Source organism: Pseudorasbora parva, chromosome 6 (genome assembly GCF_024679245.1).
Source record: "Pseudorasbora parva isolate DD20220531a chromosome 6, ASM2467924v1, whole genome shotgun sequence".
Lineage (NCBI taxonomy): Eukaryota > Metazoa > Chordata > Actinopteri > Cypriniformes > Gobionidae > Pseudorasbora > Pseudorasbora parva.
The window spans coordinates 45,353,162-45,371,962 of record NC_090177.1 but is presented as its reverse complement, the minus strand read 5'-3'; the positions used below and the strand labels follow the sequence as shown (position 1 = coordinate 45,371,962).

Genomic DNA, 18,801 nt, shown 5'->3' with positions numbered 1-18,801 from the left:
CTGCACGCAATGTTGATGGTGAACAGATCAAAACACTGACAGAATCCATGGATGGCAGGCTTTTGAGTGTCCTTGCAAAGAAAGGTGGCTATATTGGTCACTGATTTGTTTTTGTTTGGTTTTTGAATGTCAGAAATGTATATTTGTGAATGTTGAGATGTTATATTGGTTTCACTGGTAAAAATAAATAATTGAAATGGGTATAAATTTGTTTTTTGTTAAGTTGTCTAATAATTATGCACAGTAATAGTCACCTGCACACACAGATATCCCCCTAAAATAGCTAAAACTAAAAACTAAAACTTCCAAAAATATTCAGCTTTGATATTAATGAGTTTTTTGTGTTCATTGAGAACATGGTTGTTGTTCAATAATAAAATTAATCCTCAAAAATACAACTTGCCTAATAATTCTGCACTCCCTGTAAACTGATTGAGATTGAGGAAGCAGTCCTCAGCAAAATGTGCTGCACATAGTTTTAAATTGTGATTATAATTTTCCGGAACCGAGTTACAACGCTTCCTATTCTCGACCAGCAAGAGCAAAAGGACCACGCTCCCGAATTTGCGTGTTCTTGTGGGCGGAGGGTTCGTCAACAGACGGTTTTAGTTGCGTCATTACAGCAGGAAGTGCAGCGGTGTAGTCCAAACCGGCCACTCGCTGTCGGCTTTGAAAGGGAACTTCTGTTAAATAAAATATCTCGCTTGGCATTAAACTTTGAGCTTTATAATTTTACAGGTATTATTTATGCTCTAACAGCAACATTACACACTAACTAAAGTTTGAAAGATGGAATCGCAAAGAATGGGACCTTTAATAAGCAGTAAATTAGGAGTTTATTGAGGCAAAAGGAGTTTATTGAGGTTAATAGTGAATATGTGTTATATTCCCTAGTGAATACCCCATACTAAAGTGTTACCAGATATTTTTCTGACACAAACCCATGGCTTTGCTACAGAAGGATTTTATTAACCTCCAGAGCCGTGTGGAGCACTTTTATAATGGATTGATGGGCTTTTTTGAGCTTCAAATTTTGGGCTGCCAGTATAAAGCTCGGAAGAGCCAGGATCAATGACATTGATTCAATCAACTGATTGTATTCGTCTCGTAGAAGAAAGGCTCTTTTTCATTTGTGGGTGAACTATCCCTTTAAAGCGGTGGTAAAACACATTCTTTCAAAAGGTCTGATTGTGTTTGTGGGATGCACTATTTTTGCATTATTTTTCCTATATTTTACCTTTATTCTACACTGCTCTGTCTCTCCTTGTAAAAACGGTCTGATGGTTTCCTGGTTCTATGAAGCCGGTCCGTCAGAAATACACAATGGGCTCTGATTGGTCAGCTGGCCCAGCTGTGCTGTGATTAGCTAATGTGTTTCAGAAACCCCTTACCTTCACTGGTAGTCTGTAAAGACTGCCGCAAATGCAGCACTTAGATGATGCGACGCACGCTCTTATTACAAACTAAAATAGCAGAATAAAATATAAGTTAAGTGGTAAATAAGCCCATGATTGCACTGCTGCATCTATCTTGTTCTAAACAGCGGTAAAACTGTGAGATCTGGAGGCAGGTGCGACCCTTACCTACAGGTGACGGGATACACGCTCCATTACAAACAAATGAGGGGATTAAAATACATGATTCGGGCGCAAATACGCAAAATAAGGACATGATAGCACCGTATGTGGCTTTAGTACAGCAAACGCAGCAGTAGAACAGTGAGAGATCTTGAGGGAGCTAGGCGAAATGCGCTTGGTTATTGGTGAATATTGACCTATTGTGTATACCGTAGAGGCTCTCGTGTACTGGAGTTTGTGTAAAAACGGAAGACTTGCATTTTGTGCAAAAAGAACAGCGTTGTCCTTTCATTCACACGCATCTACCGGACTGGCAGGTTTGTGGCAGCTCCCCCTGCCACACAAAGCTTTTAGTCCTACTGAAAATAACAGCGTTTCGTCGGCATTGCGCGACCAACGGCACTCCAGCCTACTCAGTCTTCCCCACAGCAATAAAACACGGCCTCGCCCCCCTTTAATATTCTCAGAGGAGGAGGAGGAGTTTATGTAAATATTGAGCCCGCTGATGTCAGCGAGTCTGGAGGAAAAGGCTGTAGTCCTTAGAAAGTGATTTCTTTAAAAGCAAATATCTCCCTTTGCTTTAAACGTTGAGCGTCGTAACTTTGCAGATGTTGTTTATGCTCAAACAGCAACATTACACACTAGCTAAAGTTATAAAAGTCAAATCATGTGTTACCACCCCTTTAACACCGGTTATAATACCAGGGAGATTATATGATAATAAACTATCTGAATGGGCTCTTTAAATTGAGTCTCGCCAGGTTCCTAAAACCGCTTACATCCTTCGCATATACCTTGGTTTAGGTTTTTAGTGCCTTGTCTCTACTTCTAAGGACTGTCCACTGAAATGTCTATAAAACTACAATGTTTCAAAGAAAGCTCTCAATAAAGACAAAGCCGATCCTCCGGATTCCTCTCTTCTGAGTTTCCTACAATCAATCAATCAACTTTATTTATATCGCGCTTTTGACATCAGTGTTAAACAGGACAATATTGCAGCAGAATTAGATTCGGCTGTACAAAATCGTTCTGGATTTTGTTCTGGATTTCTAGTAAACAGTGACGTTATCATCTTATTTTAATTTATCATAGAGACGATGTGGGCAGATCAGTATTATAGTTTATAGAATTAAATAAGACCTAATTAATAAATGTTATTTGTATATTTAGTTGAATAACTCAGATCATAATGTTAGTGTCCCCAACTGAGCAAGCCAAGCCAAAGGCGACCAAAGGAACCGAAACTCCATCAGGGCATGATGGAGAAAAATAAACCTTGGAGAAACCAGACTCAGTCGGGGGGCCAGTTCTCCTCTGGCCTATTAACACACAGTGGAGGATTATTATTCTGGCAACCTTACAGGTCAGAAATCATATTAGATCAGAATATTCAAGATTTCGGAGTATCATGAAAGAGACGGGTTTATTAAGGATGGCGCGTCGATTACACTAGAATATGAATATTTGAAGGATCGGAGTCATCGCGCCGGAGACGGGTTTATTGAGGATGATCGCTACAAAACTGAGCGAACAGAAAGAAGACTCAGAGAGCTTACGATGGTGAGCTTCTCCTGCGGGGTCAGTGCCCGCTCTCTCTGGGCTGGGCTGGGGACACTGGGCTGGAGCCAGCCTGTAGGGCTCTGATTTGGAGAACTGCCAGCTGAGCAAACAAAAAATACATGAGCCTAGTCATGCTCCAAACTACACTACAGTTTCTCATGTGAATGCTTCATTCTTACCTGAGCTGTGAACACGTATGGCATCCTAGACAAAAAGAAATAACACACAATAAACTGTTTTAATCTTCAGAGTTGATTTTTGACAACAAACTATATGAAGGACAGGCATATTTACAAGCACAGAACAAAAGCAAAGGAAGAGCGTTTAAGAGCTTGCTAAGACAGTCTGAACCGTTTCTTGTTATTTCCCATTTACCCCGGTCCCATGCCCTCTCAGCTGCGAACCCGGAGTGTGTGCACACTTGACAATTGGTCAGCTAGCTTTCAAATAAGTTTAAAACTTGTAGTGCCGGTGCAGAAGAAGGAACATTTTTGCATTCTAGGCAGAGCTGGACAGTAACTAAGCTCATTTACTTGAGTACTGTACTTAAGTACACTTTTTGAGTATCTGTACTTTACTGGAGTATTATTTTTTCTGGTAACTTATGACTTTTACTTCACTACATTTGAAAGACAAATATCGTACTTTTTACTCCACTACATTTCTATGAAGGTCGAAAGTCGTTTCTGTAGCAGCTCTGAAAGTCGGTGGATGATTTTTTCTTTCTTTTAAGGGTTTTTTTGTTGTTGTTGTTGCAGACAGTCTATCAGGAATCACTCTTATAAGTCATATACATTTCCCCAACCTTTAACACTGATCAGTTCATAGCAAAATGGAAGAAGACGGTTCTTAGGCACAAGTGTGTGCACCCATAGCAATACTTTGAAAATATGTTTCAGTTTAAAAAAAAAAGCACACAAAAAAGCACTTGGTGCATGTCTTATTAAATATTAAAAATATAAACGTCTTGGAGAAAGAGTGGTAAAGTTGTGAGAATATCAGATGTGTATCAGTGTATTGGATCCGTGCATTCGGCCTTAGAGTGACAGCAGCTTTATAAAGAGCTTTGTAACTTTTCTACAAGTATTTAAATTAGTCTAAGTTAGTCGTATGCAAGTGTGTCGGATGGACGGATTTTCAATGTATTGTCGGCTATTGCCACAGATATACCGTGAGACGAATGCAATTTTTGTATTTTACAGACGTTAAAGAAAGTGTTTCAACAATCCCAGTCTCCACACCTAGACTAGTTGCAGACTTAAAAAGATCGATCAACCATCCCTCAAAATACTAAATGGCCACGGTTGAGGAAATAACCATCCCTTTCAAATACGAAAGCGTAACAAGCGTTTGTTTTGAAGAGTAGACTTTATTGCAAGCATGACAAAATACAAGTAGCGTGAGGACAAGCCCAGCAGCTGATGGACGGACCCAGCTCACTCACAGCAAACACAGGCTGCCCCCAAACGGGCCAACGCTTTCAGACCTGGAGAGCACTCGCCGTTTCAGAAACAGGGACATGTTGCATTTTCTTCTTGGTTCAGTTCGCTTTCACAAGGCAGCATTTCAAAGCGTACCAAAATGTGTTTATGTGAGTAAAGCAGTCCTCTTATTGGTCAGCGTTTCCTCTGCATCATCTATCAAGATGGATTGACAAGTTCGCTGCGCCAGCATGGCCCTGTCCCAAATTTGCATCCTAAACTCTTGCGATCTTACAAGTCCGCAAAGGGGTTCGCGAGCACCCTTCTGAGACATTAAAGTCAAATGGAAACCTTAAGGTTTCGTGGACTTGGACACGCGCAGACATCGTAAGTCCACAAGACTGAAAGAGCATATGAAGCGAGTCATTTGGGACGGCTCTTATTGTGGCTCTACCTGTATATGAATGTAGCCATCATTCCTGCTTAGCTAGAGCGGGAAGTAAGGCTTTGTCAGGAACAGCATTCATGCAATGCACAAAGAGCACAACATTTTAAGATGAAGAGGCGATATAACTAATGTGCTCATGCACAGACTCACACATGCTGCTTTTATATAACGCATTTCCCCTTATGAATTATGATAGTGCTTGGTTTGTTGGTCCATTGAGCTGGATTGCGTTCTCACCTCAACTGAACCAAGTTCGTTTTCGATCAGGCCAAGTCCCCCTTATTTAGGTGATCTGAGGGATTGGTTTTGGCATATGCCTAAACAAACCAAACTAATAAATGAGCCAGTTTCTGAAACGAACGCTCCAAAGAGCCAGGTGTGAAAACGCTCTTAAAGGGTTAGTTCCCCCAAAAATGAAATGTCTGTCAGTAACTCCTCTCCCTAATGTCGTTCCACACCCGTAAGACCTCCGTTCATCTTCACACACAGTTTAAGATATTTTATATTTAGTCTGAGAGCGTATGTAAGTGTATGCACACTATACTGTCCATGTCCAGAAAGGGAATAAAAACATCATCACAGTAGTCCATATGAGACATCAGTGGGTTAATTAGAGTCTCTTGAAGCATCGGAAATACATTTGGGTCCAAAAATAACAAAAACTACGACTTTTTCAGCATTGTCTCTTTTTTTGTATTTGTTTATTTATTTAAAATAGGACAATGTACATAAATCAACATTACGATAATGTAAATGTAACCGAGTTAGCTCAAAAGTGCTAATTTTCATCAGCAGTCCTCCAGCCAGACGTACAGAACGGCAACCTTAAAAATAATCACAATTATATAATCACAAAATAAAATTACATATAAAACATTATGGTTAGCAAATACAATTAATTTAAGTTTGTTATACAATATATAAGTACACACAGAAGGAATTGACCAAACGCAGTTCTTCTCCGGGGGATAATACAGTCTTCCCTCACTGCTCCTCTCGTTACTCTAACCTCACTTGATCTAAACTTTACAAAGTCACATAGTGGAAGAGGTGCTAAACCACGTCTGACTTTATACATTAAACAAAAATTGTTGAATTTAATGAGATTATCCTAGGTTAGTATCTGATATTTACTTAAAATACTACAATGGTGGTAGCGATATGTCTTTTTTAATCTAGTATTTTTAATGCTTGTTTGTATAAAGATGTGCATTGTCTTCTCTTCCGCGTTTGTGTTCAATCCTCAAATAAAGATTCAAGCGGTTATGAATCAGCGAATCGATTCATGATTCGGATCGCCAATGTCACGTGATTTCATCAGTTTGGCACGCGATCCGAATCATGAATCGATTCGCTGATTCATAACCGTTTGAATCTTTATTTGAGGATTGAACACAAACGCGGAAGAGAGGCCAATGCTGAATAAAGTCGTAGTTTTTGTTATTTTTGGACCCAAATGTATTTCTGATGCTTCAAGAGACTCTAATTAACCCACTGATGTCTCATATGGACTACTGTGATGATGTTTTTATTCCCTTTCTGGACATGGACAGTATAGTGTGCATACACTTGCATACGCTCTCGGACTAAATATAAAATATGTTAAACTGTGTGTGAAGATGAACGGAGGTCTTACGGGTGTGGAACGACATTAGGGAGAGGAGTTAATGACAGACATTTCATCTTTGGGTGAACTAACCCTTTAATCTCAGGCAGTGTAAGAAAGCATCTGTGTTAAGCCACTATCTTACGGCTGGGCATCGAGGCAGCAAAGCAGCTGCAATCTGTTTCAAACACTGCCGTACTGAGGAGAAGAACAATACCTACTCTTCTCTTCAGACAAAACTGCTGTTGGCACCAGGGGCTTGGAGACGTGTCTAGCTACTCCCCAGCATGGCACAACAACATGACAGTGAAGAGGAGAGGGGGAAGAAATTGTGGAATGAAAGGGAGAGGAGAACAGCAAATCCAATTCATATTTTAAGAAGTTTGAGAGAAATGTGGCGATCACAAAAGATGGAGGTAGAGATGAAGAGATGTCCTGTGTGGAGGAGTGTGTTTTGTTGTGGTGTGTCCTACCTCAATCTGGCTGCAGTGGACGGGCAGGGTGGTGCTGAGCATGTTGACGTTGGGTGTGGAGGTGGAGCGCAGTCTCTGGGTCAGAGCCGCTCCAGAGGGGCTGGAGTAACTGAAGACATGAGGGTTTGAGTGTCTGTGCACCGAGCTAATGGAAACATGAATACATGCCTCAGACTACGGCACATAAACGGACAGCGTTAGGCTCAAAACGACCCTTGTAGTATCTAGAAACAAGAATATCACTGAAAACGTAGGGCTGCAATCAACCAAAGAAAATCTTGGTTGCCTGAAGTCCTGAAATGTTCGACTAAAAACGGCGTTAGGAAAAACAACGTTAAATGAATCTGCTGCACACTATGTGCAGTACTTGGTAGCCTTGTTCAGGGTTCCTCAAGTCTTTTTAAGACCATTTATTTACCATATATTAAAATTAATACCTATTTCACGTCCCTACCAGCAAGAAAAACTAAATTTTTCGCACTTCTCCTTTGCTTGTGGTGTGTGTTGTGTCGCAGTCTATGGTTGTGATCTTCATTTACTCGCACTAAGTGTTCGCAGTATTTCGTAATGTGACCCGGGGCTGCGTTGCGTTCTCAATTATTGGGTCCGCCACTCTTTATTTATACTACATTATTTAATCAAAACAATCTTGGTTGACAAATTAAAATTTTGAGGAAAAATACAATACGGATAAGTTATATCCAGCACAATTTTTAAGACCCAGACATCAAAATTCAAGACTTTTTAAAGTCTTTCTAAGGTATTATTTCCAAATTAATCAATTCAATGCTTTTGAGGCTTTTAAAGACCCCGCGGGAACCCTGCTTGTTGTCTGCCTACATTAATTATAAATAAACATAAACTAGTAGGCTGTTTGCAGAGTATTAAATGTTTTTTGACCTGATTATTTAGCACTGAAATGAGTCTGACACACGAGTCTGTCGGCTCTACAGCGTTGCATCACTGCACCTGCGATATATCATAGCCTATTTCCCAAAATATCACACTATGTTGTCAACTAGTGATATCATCACAAGAACGTTTGAGAAATATGCAACATAATTTAGACAATTGTTTTAGTCATATGTATTATAATAACTGACATGCACTATAATTTCAGCCGCTCTGTGCCGCTTGAACATGAGCTCAGCTTCACGGCTGAGACACGAATAGACTTAAAGCTTAAAGCTTTTACTCTTAAACACAAAAGGCACAACCACTATAATAAAAGAGGAATATTTATTAAACATGCCAGATCAAGAGCAGAAACTAAATAAAGTGCATAACTGAAAAATAAAGCCTAACACAACCAGTGGGCCAGCGCATCGCACATTAGGCTCCAAATAAAGGATTAAATAATGTGCCTGCAGTTATGCACTAATTATTATTATTACACTAAAACATTGAAATATGGCCATTCTGATATGTTCATATAGCCTCCTTAAAACAGATGGGGCAACCTAACGCAGACAAGTTAGCCGTCACCGTTTATAGCTGTGATATGCAAACTGTTGCAAGCATAAATTGCATTCGACTTTTTCCCATTTTCTATTTTAAATAATGGTCCCACACTGCCGATGTCTCTGTTAACATGCTAGAGGACTGATAGGAAAACGCTCTCACAATTAACAAAAAAACAAAATCAATCTTGGTCGAGCCAGAACATACTGACGTATAATGGACTAATCGACTGGGACAGGGGTTTTCAAACTGGGGTCCGGGACCCCCAGGGGTCCTCCAGAAGGTTATTAGCGGTCCCCAGAACATTTCAGGGACTAAAAAGACACAACAAATGCTTAAAGTCTACCGTTCATCAAATGTAATATAAGAAGTTTTCCCCACTATAGTCCACTAATAGTCCCATTTATCTCGCTCACTGCGGTTCTTAACGCACGGCATACGCTGCTCACATACACTTACTGTGAAAGCTGCTTATACAAATAAGTTTTAATGGAAAATGTTCTTCAGGTTTATACAGCCAACATTAAGTAGAGTCAATTTAAGTTTGGAAAAAGTATGTTGTATTTATAATGTCACACTTACTATTTATCTAACAGTTTAAATGTTTTTCTTACATAAAAATGCCTGGACCACAAGACCAGTGGCACAGTGGCTATAGCCAACAATACATTGTGTGGGTAAAAACTGTCCTTATATGCCAAAAATCATTTTGATATTAAGTAAATATAATGTCCCATGAATATATACTTTTTTTTTTTTTTTTAAGTGACCCGTATGACTGGTTTTGTGGTCCAGGGTCACATATAGATGGATTTTAAGAAGGGGGTCCCATAAAAGGTTTGTCATATTTGGGGGGTCCATGGGATCATAAAGTTTGAAAACCCCTGGACTGGGAGACTACAGCCCTTGGGAGTGTGTGGAGCTTGTGTTATTGAAGACAAACAGCAAGCTTCATTTCAACTCATTCATTTCAAATGTCATGAGGAAAATCCTTTAAGACGGCCTTACCAGCAACATACTGTATGTCACAGCTCCAGTGATCAGGGAGTAACGCATTACAAAAGTTATACATTACAGTAACTTATTACTTTTTGATGTAACGCAGTAGTGTAAGGCATTACTAATGAATTTTCAGTAATATTTTACTCGGTACATTTCCAGTAACGCTTGCTAAATACCTGGGTGAAGATGACAGAATAAGACTTCTGCACCAGGGCCGTGCACAGGGGGGTGGCCCGGTGGCTAGAGCCACTGCCCCTTTGCCCTCATCGGCTAAGGTGCCCCTCTTGCCCCCTTCCCTCCCTTCACCCTCAGAGGATTCCTATAAAAGCGTAATAAAAGCGCTCTGTTCCGCTAAAAATCCACTAATTCCGCTAATCCGTTCCGTGTTTTCCCGCTCCCTCCGCAGCATCGCTCACAGTCTGCAGCGGGGTCCGCTCTCTGTGGAGACGACAGTTCCAGAATGTCGTCCCATTAACGGGTAAATCACAAACTACAGTCTACATTACAGACAGTGGTTGATCCGCAGAATTATTAGTTTGTTTCTTTCAACAGTTCAAACATAAATTAAAAGCTCCAGCATGCCAGCGGGTAAATCGTCATATACTGTATACTGAATAGCTGACAGTTTGTCACTAGGCTATTTAACTCCTGTAAAATAGATTTCCGATTATAATACATTTTTGTGAGTTAACACTTGTATCTATAACATGTCATATTTATGATATTTTATTTAGACCATATTAATTGTATACACAATAATAAAAAAAAGGTAGGCTAATAAAGGCTATTATAGATATGAGTTGTATCAGGGTGGCTTGATGAATAAAATAACATTATGTTATTAAAAAAACTGTTTTGCGTATGATTTACATAAATCATAAACAAGACCTTTGTCTCAAAATATATTCAATAAATGATTCTTATTTGCTACTTAAATCTCCAATACTTAAATCTCCAATAGAAAAGAGATCAAATTAGCCCAGAATCAACTTTTTGGAAGAATAATTAGAACAACATAAATGTAATTAGTACTAAAGCCTAACAATTGTATTCATTCTCTATATTAAGATGATACTCAACCCCCTTATAGTGCCCCTTTTTTGGTTTGGGCCACTGCCCCTCAAAATGTCTGTGCACGGCCCTGCACAACGTGGTTTTGATTTTTTATAGTAATAAAGTCATTTAGTTCAGTTAGAGAACAGACCGTTCAAATAAAAACTGAAGATAAGTATTGTTCAAAATAATAGCAGTACAATGTGACTAACCAGAATAATCAAGGTTTTTAGTATATTTTTTATTGCTACGTGGCAAACAAGTTACCAGTAGGTTCAGTAGATTCTCAGAAAACAAACGAGACCCAGCATTCATGATATGCACGCTCTTAAGGCTGTGCAATTGGGCAATTAGTTTAAAAGGGTGTGTTCAAAAAAATAGCAGTGTCTACCTTTGACTGTACAAACTCAAAACTATTTTGTACAAACATTTTTTTTTTTTCTGGGATTTAGCAATCCTGTGAATCACTAAACTAATATTTAGTTGTATGACCACAGTTTTTTAAAACTGCTTGACATCTGTGTGGCATGGAGTCAACCAACTTGTGGCACCTCTCAGCTGTTATTCCACTCCATGATTCTTTAACAACATTCCACAATTCATTCACATTTCTTGGTTTTGCTTCAGAAACAGCATTTTTGATATCACCCCACAAGTTCTCAATTGGATTAAGGTCTGGAGATTGGGCTGGCCACTCCATAACATTAATTTTGTTGGTTTGGAACCAAGACTTTGCCCGTTTACTAGTGTGTTTTGGGTCATTGTCTTGTTGAAACAACCGTTTCAAGGGCATGTCCTCTTCAGCATAGGGCAACATGACCTCTTCAAGTATTTTAACATATGCAAACTGATCCATGATCCCTGGTATGCGATAAATAGGCCCAACACCATAGTAGGAGAAACATGCCCATATCATGATGCTTGCACCTCCATGCTTCACTGTCTTCACTGTGTACTGTGGCTTGAATTCAGAGTTTGGGGGTCGTCTCACAAACTGCCTGTGGCCCTTGGACCCAAAAAGAACAATTTTACTCTCATCAGTCCACAAAATGTTCCTCCATTTCTCTTTAGGCCAGTTGATGTGTTCTTTGGCAAATTGTAACCTCTTCTGCACATGCCTTTTTTTTAACAGAGGGACTTTGTGGGGGATTCTTGAAAATAGATTAGCTTCACACAGACGTCTTCTAACTGTCACAGTACTTACAGGTAACTCCAGACTGTCTTTGATCATCCTGGAGGTGATCATTGGCTGAGCCTTTGCCATTCTGGTTATTCTTCTATCCATTTTGATGGTTGTCTTCCGTTTTCTTCCACGTCTCTCTGGTTTTGCTCTCCATTTTAAGGCATTGGAGATCATTTTAGCTGAACAGCCTATCATTTTTTGCACCTCTTTATAGGTTTTCCCCTCTCTAATCAACTTTTTAATCAAAGTACGCTGTTCTTCTGAACAATGTCTTGAACGACCCATTTTCCTCAGCTTTCAAATGCATGTTCAACAAGTGTTGGCTTCATCCTTAAATAGGGGCCACCTGATTCACACCTGTTTCTTCACAAAATTGATGACCTCAGTGATTGAATGCCACACTGCTATTTTTTTGAACACACCCCTTTCAACTAATTCAACTAATTGCCCAATTGCACAGCCTTAAGAGCGTGCATATCATGAATGCTGGGCCTCATTTGTTTTCTGAGAATCTACTGAACCTACTGGTAACTTGTTTGCCACGTAGCAATAAAAAATATACGAAAAAACTTGATTATTCTGGTTAGTCACATTGTACTGCTATTATTTTGAACAATGCTGTATGCTAAGAATGATCTGAACGAGTGTCGCAGCAGGAGTCAGATCTTGAGCTGACAGAAGATTTGGTCGCGGAAGATTTAATCCAGTACCTGTCCTGTAGACCCGTTCACAATTTGGTGTTGGGGGAATTTCTCACTTGAACTGAGTTAGTGGGTCCCTAGACATGAAAAATCACAGAGGTGCTCGTCCACCATAGTGCCACGAATGACATAGTGGTCAAATCAAATATGGCCGCCGATGGATGATCATGAAAATCCAACATATTTGTTTCTGAATGTTTATACACATGTAATACCTCTATTTAGACTTCCTATTGTATGTGGAATTAATTTCTGATATTGTTATGACCATAATGGGTGAATTTTGACCTTTAACAGGCATGGTCAAGGTAATTTTCCTATTCAGAAGACCTTGGCCATTATTAGGAATAAAAGCCAGATGCAATAAGTTTAATTCTACTAAATCTGACACTTAACATTCATTGCTAATATTTTTTTAACATTAAGGATCATCTTGTCATTGAAATATCAAGGTCAATATATTTTTTTATAAAAAAATATTTTTTCTTTATAGTCACTTATTATTGTTTCCCTCAATTATTTGTTTTAATTATAACAAGACATGAAGAGAAGAAATGTAACAATTATAAACATCCTCTTTGAAGTTTTAGTTTAATTGGGTGTTAGTACAATGATATAAACTAAAACAATTGGGTGCAAATAAAACTATGTAGCAATAGCCTGACAAGATGTTGGGCCTGGGAACTTCCCATTGGCAGGGCTCAATCTGAGAGGCGGGATAAACGGTTGTCTTTCAAATTCACTCTGCACGCGATAGGATAGCGCTACAACCAACCAGAGCAACGAAGAAGGAGAAGTGGAACTAGTTGATAGATTAAACTTTCACTGTATCCGGTCGGCAAAACTCCAAACACATCTTCCTTTCTTAAAGGGTTACTTCAGCGATTAGCATATGGCTTTGTATCAGTAGAAACCCTGGAGTATATTCAAATGATTGTGCTTTCCCCCCTCATATCTCCCTGAGACAAGAGATTTATGCATTTTATTTCTGGAAAAATTCCTCCTATGATGCAAATTGATGATATTTGCATCATAGGAGGAATGTTTGCCCAAAGCCTAAAGACTACAGCCAGCAGAGGGAGCTATTTCCGCATGTTTTGAACCCGCGCATGGGGGATGGAGATCACACTCACAGCTCAGCTCAGCTACAGGCACTCATTTAAACGGAGCTATGCTGAGCAATGGAAGTCTTTTAACTTCTCAAATTATTTCTATGAAAGTTAAGCTTGCAAAGGCATGAACTGAAACGCGCCAGACTGAACTCGCGTTGTGAATGTATGCCGCGAGTGTAGTCGCGATTACCTCAGCTCTCATCACTCGTGCAGTTAGTGCTCAGTGCTGTGATACTCGCGCGGCGACTCACTCATTATATTGAACAGACACGTTCAGTTTTTAATTGTAGTGTCTCCTCTAACTCAGTCACAGTAATCCAGTAGCGGTGGCGTTGGGAATGGCCTCACAGGGCAGCGAAGCATTCTGGGAATTGTAGTCTTTCATCCTCATGGGACAAAAATACATTTTCTGTCTTTTCTCAGTCTAGAAGACACCAAATTAAAAAATAATTTCACATTTCTACTGCATTGATGACCCAGTTTAAATACAGATTCATCTTCCCAGCGCTGAAGTACCCCTTTAAGAATGATTTCAGTACCGTTCTTTTCTCAAAGAAAAGCTTAACTCTGAGTCTTCTAGAGGCCAAAGCCAATTTGAAAGACCGCCATTTGACAGCTTCTTTGTTTACAAGTAGCATGCGGAACCTCCGCAACTCTGCTGTCATTATATTAAGCCCGCCCACCGACTCTATACACAATGTGATTGGCCTGACCAGAGTTTGGTTTTTACAGCTCACAATTCAACAAAGAGTTGCTAGACTACCCTGGCTGCAAATTAGCTTTGCTGCCGCTAGGGTGTGTCTAGATTTCTAAACTAATGATGATTTTTCCATGGCAGAATATGGTGCATGAAACTTCAGCAACACAACAGCCACATCGGTGATTGTCACACTTGCCTGCACACTTACTTACTGTGAGCAGACTTGGTGGCCCTTACGAAAGGAAAATATATTTACCAATATATTACTTGAAATATATTTTTATATATTGTAAATATATGGAATAATATATTGATGGTATTATAAAATATATTATATATTCATGTAATATATTGCAAAATATACAAACGATTGCCGCTTTCAATATATTGCAATATATTGAAATATATAAATATTAATTCCCATATATGTGAATATATTGCCTAATGTATTGCATGAAATTTTCCAATATACTGCAATATATTTTTGTTTCGTAAGGGGGTATGGGCTTCAGACATTTTGATGCCAGGGGTGTGCCAAAGTTGCAAGCAAGTGGCATGTCGTATGAACCAGAAAAGCCCCTCGTTGGATGTAGCCTCTAATCTCACTACTTGTCGAAGGGAGAGCATCAATTCCAGAACTTCCACTGGTGTAGATTTCTATCCTGAAATCATCAAATGTCTTAGCTGCATCTTGCTCTGTCAAGGTGTCTGCCTCTTCAAAGTTGGCTAAGTATTGCACTGGGTCAGAAGCCATAGCAGCATGTTTAGTCCCCACGTTGCTCATACAGTCATCTCCAGTCAGAATATGTCCTTTAATCACTGTCTTTGACAGTGACGCATCAAGATGATAGCATGCTCACTGTTGATCAATTGGTGCGATGCTCAATAGTGAGATGAAGTGAGAAGTATCTTTTGATACTCCTGGTAAAATACAAGAAAAGTTAAATCTTGTAATCTTATTTTTTGTGAATTCATACTGTGTTTTGTGTATACAATACTAGACAAAGGGCAGACTATACATTTAGTTAGTTCGCATGTACATGTCTTTTGAGATTCTTCAGAATAGGAAAATGACTATGACCATGCCATTTGGGGGGGGGGGGGGGGGCATGAAATGCTGTTTCATGCATACTGAGCTTTTTACCACTTTGCGACGCGACTGAAGCTTCACAACATCGCTTCAGTCGCGTCGCAAAGTGGATCTCTACAGTCACTGCTGTCACAGGACTTCACCAAATCATACCAAAGAAGTGTGTTTTTGACGGAGCGGTCCCAGCGATAAAGGTTCGGTCCTGCTTTGGAAGCAGCCGGTGAGTAAAACTGCTTCAAATGTCTGTGCTGTCGGCTATCGTCGCGTGAGTAAACATCAGTAAACGACACGACCGCGTGCTTCGTCATTCAAATGCGCTAACGGTTACTCCATTGCTGTTCTCTGTATAACGTTACACTAGTCTGACGTGCAAAACCGTTTTGCTTGCTACTGCTAAGGTTTAGTCGCATACAGTAGTCCATAAACCGAATCATGTCCTCATAAACTGCGAGTAAAGACACAGAAATGTTGACAGGCCACTAAATACAGTCCATACCACAGAGACGGACGTCCTGCTGCTGCTGTTTCTCCTGTTCAATTTATTTCAGCCTCAGATTTGATTCTGGATCATATCTATTAGCTGAGATCGATAGCCATGGGTTTCTCCACGCTTGAGGACATCGCCGCTTTGTGCGATTGTCATTCTTTAGCTCCGCCCACACGATACGCCTCCAGGCGCTCGGTTTTTTCCAGAAAGACTCGGTACAGACTATATTTCTTTAATAATATAATAAAACTAAAGACTTTTCGGCGATATGAAGGATGCAATACTACTCTATAGGTACTCAAGATTGACATGAGATTGACTGAAACTAAGTGTTTCACCCCCCCTTTAAGGTCAAAATCACCCATTATGGTCATATCAATAGCAGAAATGAATTCCACATACCATAATTAGTCTAAATAGAGGTATTACATGTGTATAAACATTCAGAAACAAATATGTTGGATTTTCATGATCATCCATCGGCGGCCATATTTGATTTGACCACTATGTCATTCGTGGCACTATGGTGGACGAGCACCTCTGTGATTTTTCATGTCTAGGGACCCACTAACTCAGTTCAAGTGAGAAATTCCCCCAACACCAAATTGTGAACGGGTCTACAGGACAGGTACTGGATTAAATTGGTTTCAAAATGAAATGTAAAAGCGTCTATTAAAGGGGGTTTGTCATTGTGTTGTGTATTTCATTAAGAATAATAGGCTAATTTTAAACCGAAACTAAAATCTGCTTGGCCGCACAGAGCACGCATTTACTGACGAGCTGTCATTCACGGTGTGCGCACACTGGCGCATTTTCAGTTCATATGGAAGCTTAACTTTTATAGGAATTCATTGAAAGCACTCGCTTTGCTCCGCTCCCGTTATTAATGCCTGAGCGGCAGTGTGCAAGTTCCTTTCGGTTAGATAGAATTAGTGATTTAAATGCCCAAATACCGTTATTACCGATGTTGTCACATCACACTTTGATTAACCGGTGGGAAAATGTCCCCACCGTCACATCTCTACTGTACATTCGCGAAATGGATGCGCATTCCTTAGTTTATCAGAGATAAGAACAAAAACGTAGGCTAATAGTCAATGCAGTCAAATGCAACCTTTGTCTAAAACCAAAATAACTATCGATGTCTCAACAATAAGAAAAGAACAAATGCGCATATTGTCATAACTTAGAGTTTACACAGTACTGTTGTGTCTATGAACAGCAGCTATTCCCAGATAATCACTTTACCTCTACAATACTTATAACAGAATTGGATCGTTTGTGATTCTGTCTGTCATGATTTCTTGCATTGTCTTGAGACAATTCTCTATTGTTAGCCTGATACAGTCATTATGGTTCATCATATCGCCTTCTACTGGATGTAAGATGCTCTCTGGTAGCATACATCTTAGCATGTTAAGAGCTACTTCTGTAGTTATTTTGGTGAAAGTAACTCAAAAGTAATACAGGAGTAATGTAACGCATTACAATTCTGAGACAGTAATATTGTAATGTAAAGAATTACTTTTAAATAGCAGTAATAAGTAATCTATAATATATTACAGTTTGGAAGTAACTTGCCCAACACTGCCAGTGATCCACAAATTATATTAAAGCGCTCGCTAAAGACCCAAACTAGACTTTCCTGGAGAAAACATTAGTGGTGTCTGCCCAAGAAAAACTCTCCATTCCACATGTTTTGAGTGTTAGCTGAAAGTACTGCATATTGTTCTTGTTTATTTTACTATCCACCAGGAAAAATATCAGTCTGATACACAGTTTAACACACCTCTCAACACAGAGTATTACTGAAGGATGTGAAGGAAAGGGCCATGTTTATTTTAAACATGCTCTCTGCTCTCAGCAGAAGGGATGAAAGATTCTGAATGATAGAGCACAACTGAACTCTGTTTACCTGTAATCACTATAAAGCTGCTTTGAAACAATCTGTACTGTATATAATATTCAATAGAAATAAAGGTGCTTGACTATATGTAATCTAAGCTTTACTCAAGACATCAAACCATGTGCAGTCGCTGAACGGCGTGTGTGCGCATACAGAAAAACAACGGTTGTGAACCTGCTGTTCCTCAGGTAGTGTGAAATGATGAGTTACCTGTTGGGGATTTTTGTCAGGGATTCCCTCATTCTCCGAGATGTAAGTGCAGGTAGAGACGGAGTCCCACTTTCACCCGGAGTTGGAAACAATCTGTCAAATGCACAGCAGTCAAGTGTGAAATAATCTGACTCATATTACACACGATAAAAACAATTCAATATTACCTCAGACTGATCGGGGAAGCTCTGTATAAACAGCCAGTAAGACTCTTTAGCCCTATTCAGACGGTAATTGTTTCTCATGTGGACGTCTGTAAAAATGAATTTGCAGCCCCCTCAGTGATAAACTCGAGCATTCGGATGGAGATTTATTCAGGAGGAGCGAGTTTTGGGATCCTGCGCACCTGGGAACGCCGCTCATGTCGTCTGTCTAATGACCGTCTGCTGTAAAAATGTCATATGCTTGGAATAATAAGAATAAAATCATATTTAGTTTAATAATAGAAAAATATGAATTATTTAATTATTTAGATATCCTGTTTAAAAATAGGAAGATGTAATTTTAAAATGTGGAAATGAGGGGAATTAAGCTAGAATGCTGCAAATTGAACCTATATAACGTTAATTACTGCCATAATAACGGCTCCTTTCACATGTTTGCGTGTTTTTCTTCTTTTTCTCTTTTGAGGGATGAAGAAAAATTATTCTTGTAAATACTTTCCAGCATTTCAGTAATAAAAGTGTCGGCTAGATCTTTAAAATGCATCCACATTACAGCGAAGCGCAACGATATGGTGCTCCGCAGGGGTCAAAAAGGTTTAATTTGAAGCGATCTCTTCTTGAAAACTCAGAGATGTGTATTCGGACGG

The 18,801-nt window shown here is 39.5% G+C and overlaps 1 protein-coding gene across 4 annotated transcripts in view; it reads right to left on the bottom strand.

Moving 5' to 3' along the window:
* The window catches only part of raf1a (Raf-1 proto-oncogene, serine/threonine kinase a), a 55,819-nt gene that overhangs the window by 22,481 nt on the left and 14,537 nt on the right, over positions 1–18,801 (bottom strand). Inside the window, exons 6-10 of one of the 4 annotated variants that reach the window (XM_067447017.1) lie at positions 17,991–18,083; positions 7,086–7,230; positions 6,834–6,887; positions 3,317–3,341; positions 3,134–3,237 (exon numbers count right to left, since the gene is read on the bottom strand). In XM_067447017.1, coding sequence (XP_067303118.1) covers positions 3,134–3,237; positions 3,317–3,341; positions 6,834–6,887; positions 7,086–7,230; positions 17,991–18,083 — 421 coding nt within the window. The remainder of the gene's footprint in view (positions 1–3,133; positions 3,238–3,316; positions 3,342–6,833; positions 6,888–7,085; positions 7,231–17,990; positions 18,084–18,801) is intronic. The other 3 variants (XM_067447018.1, XM_067447019.1, XM_067447020.1) reach the window with 3 other exon arrangements.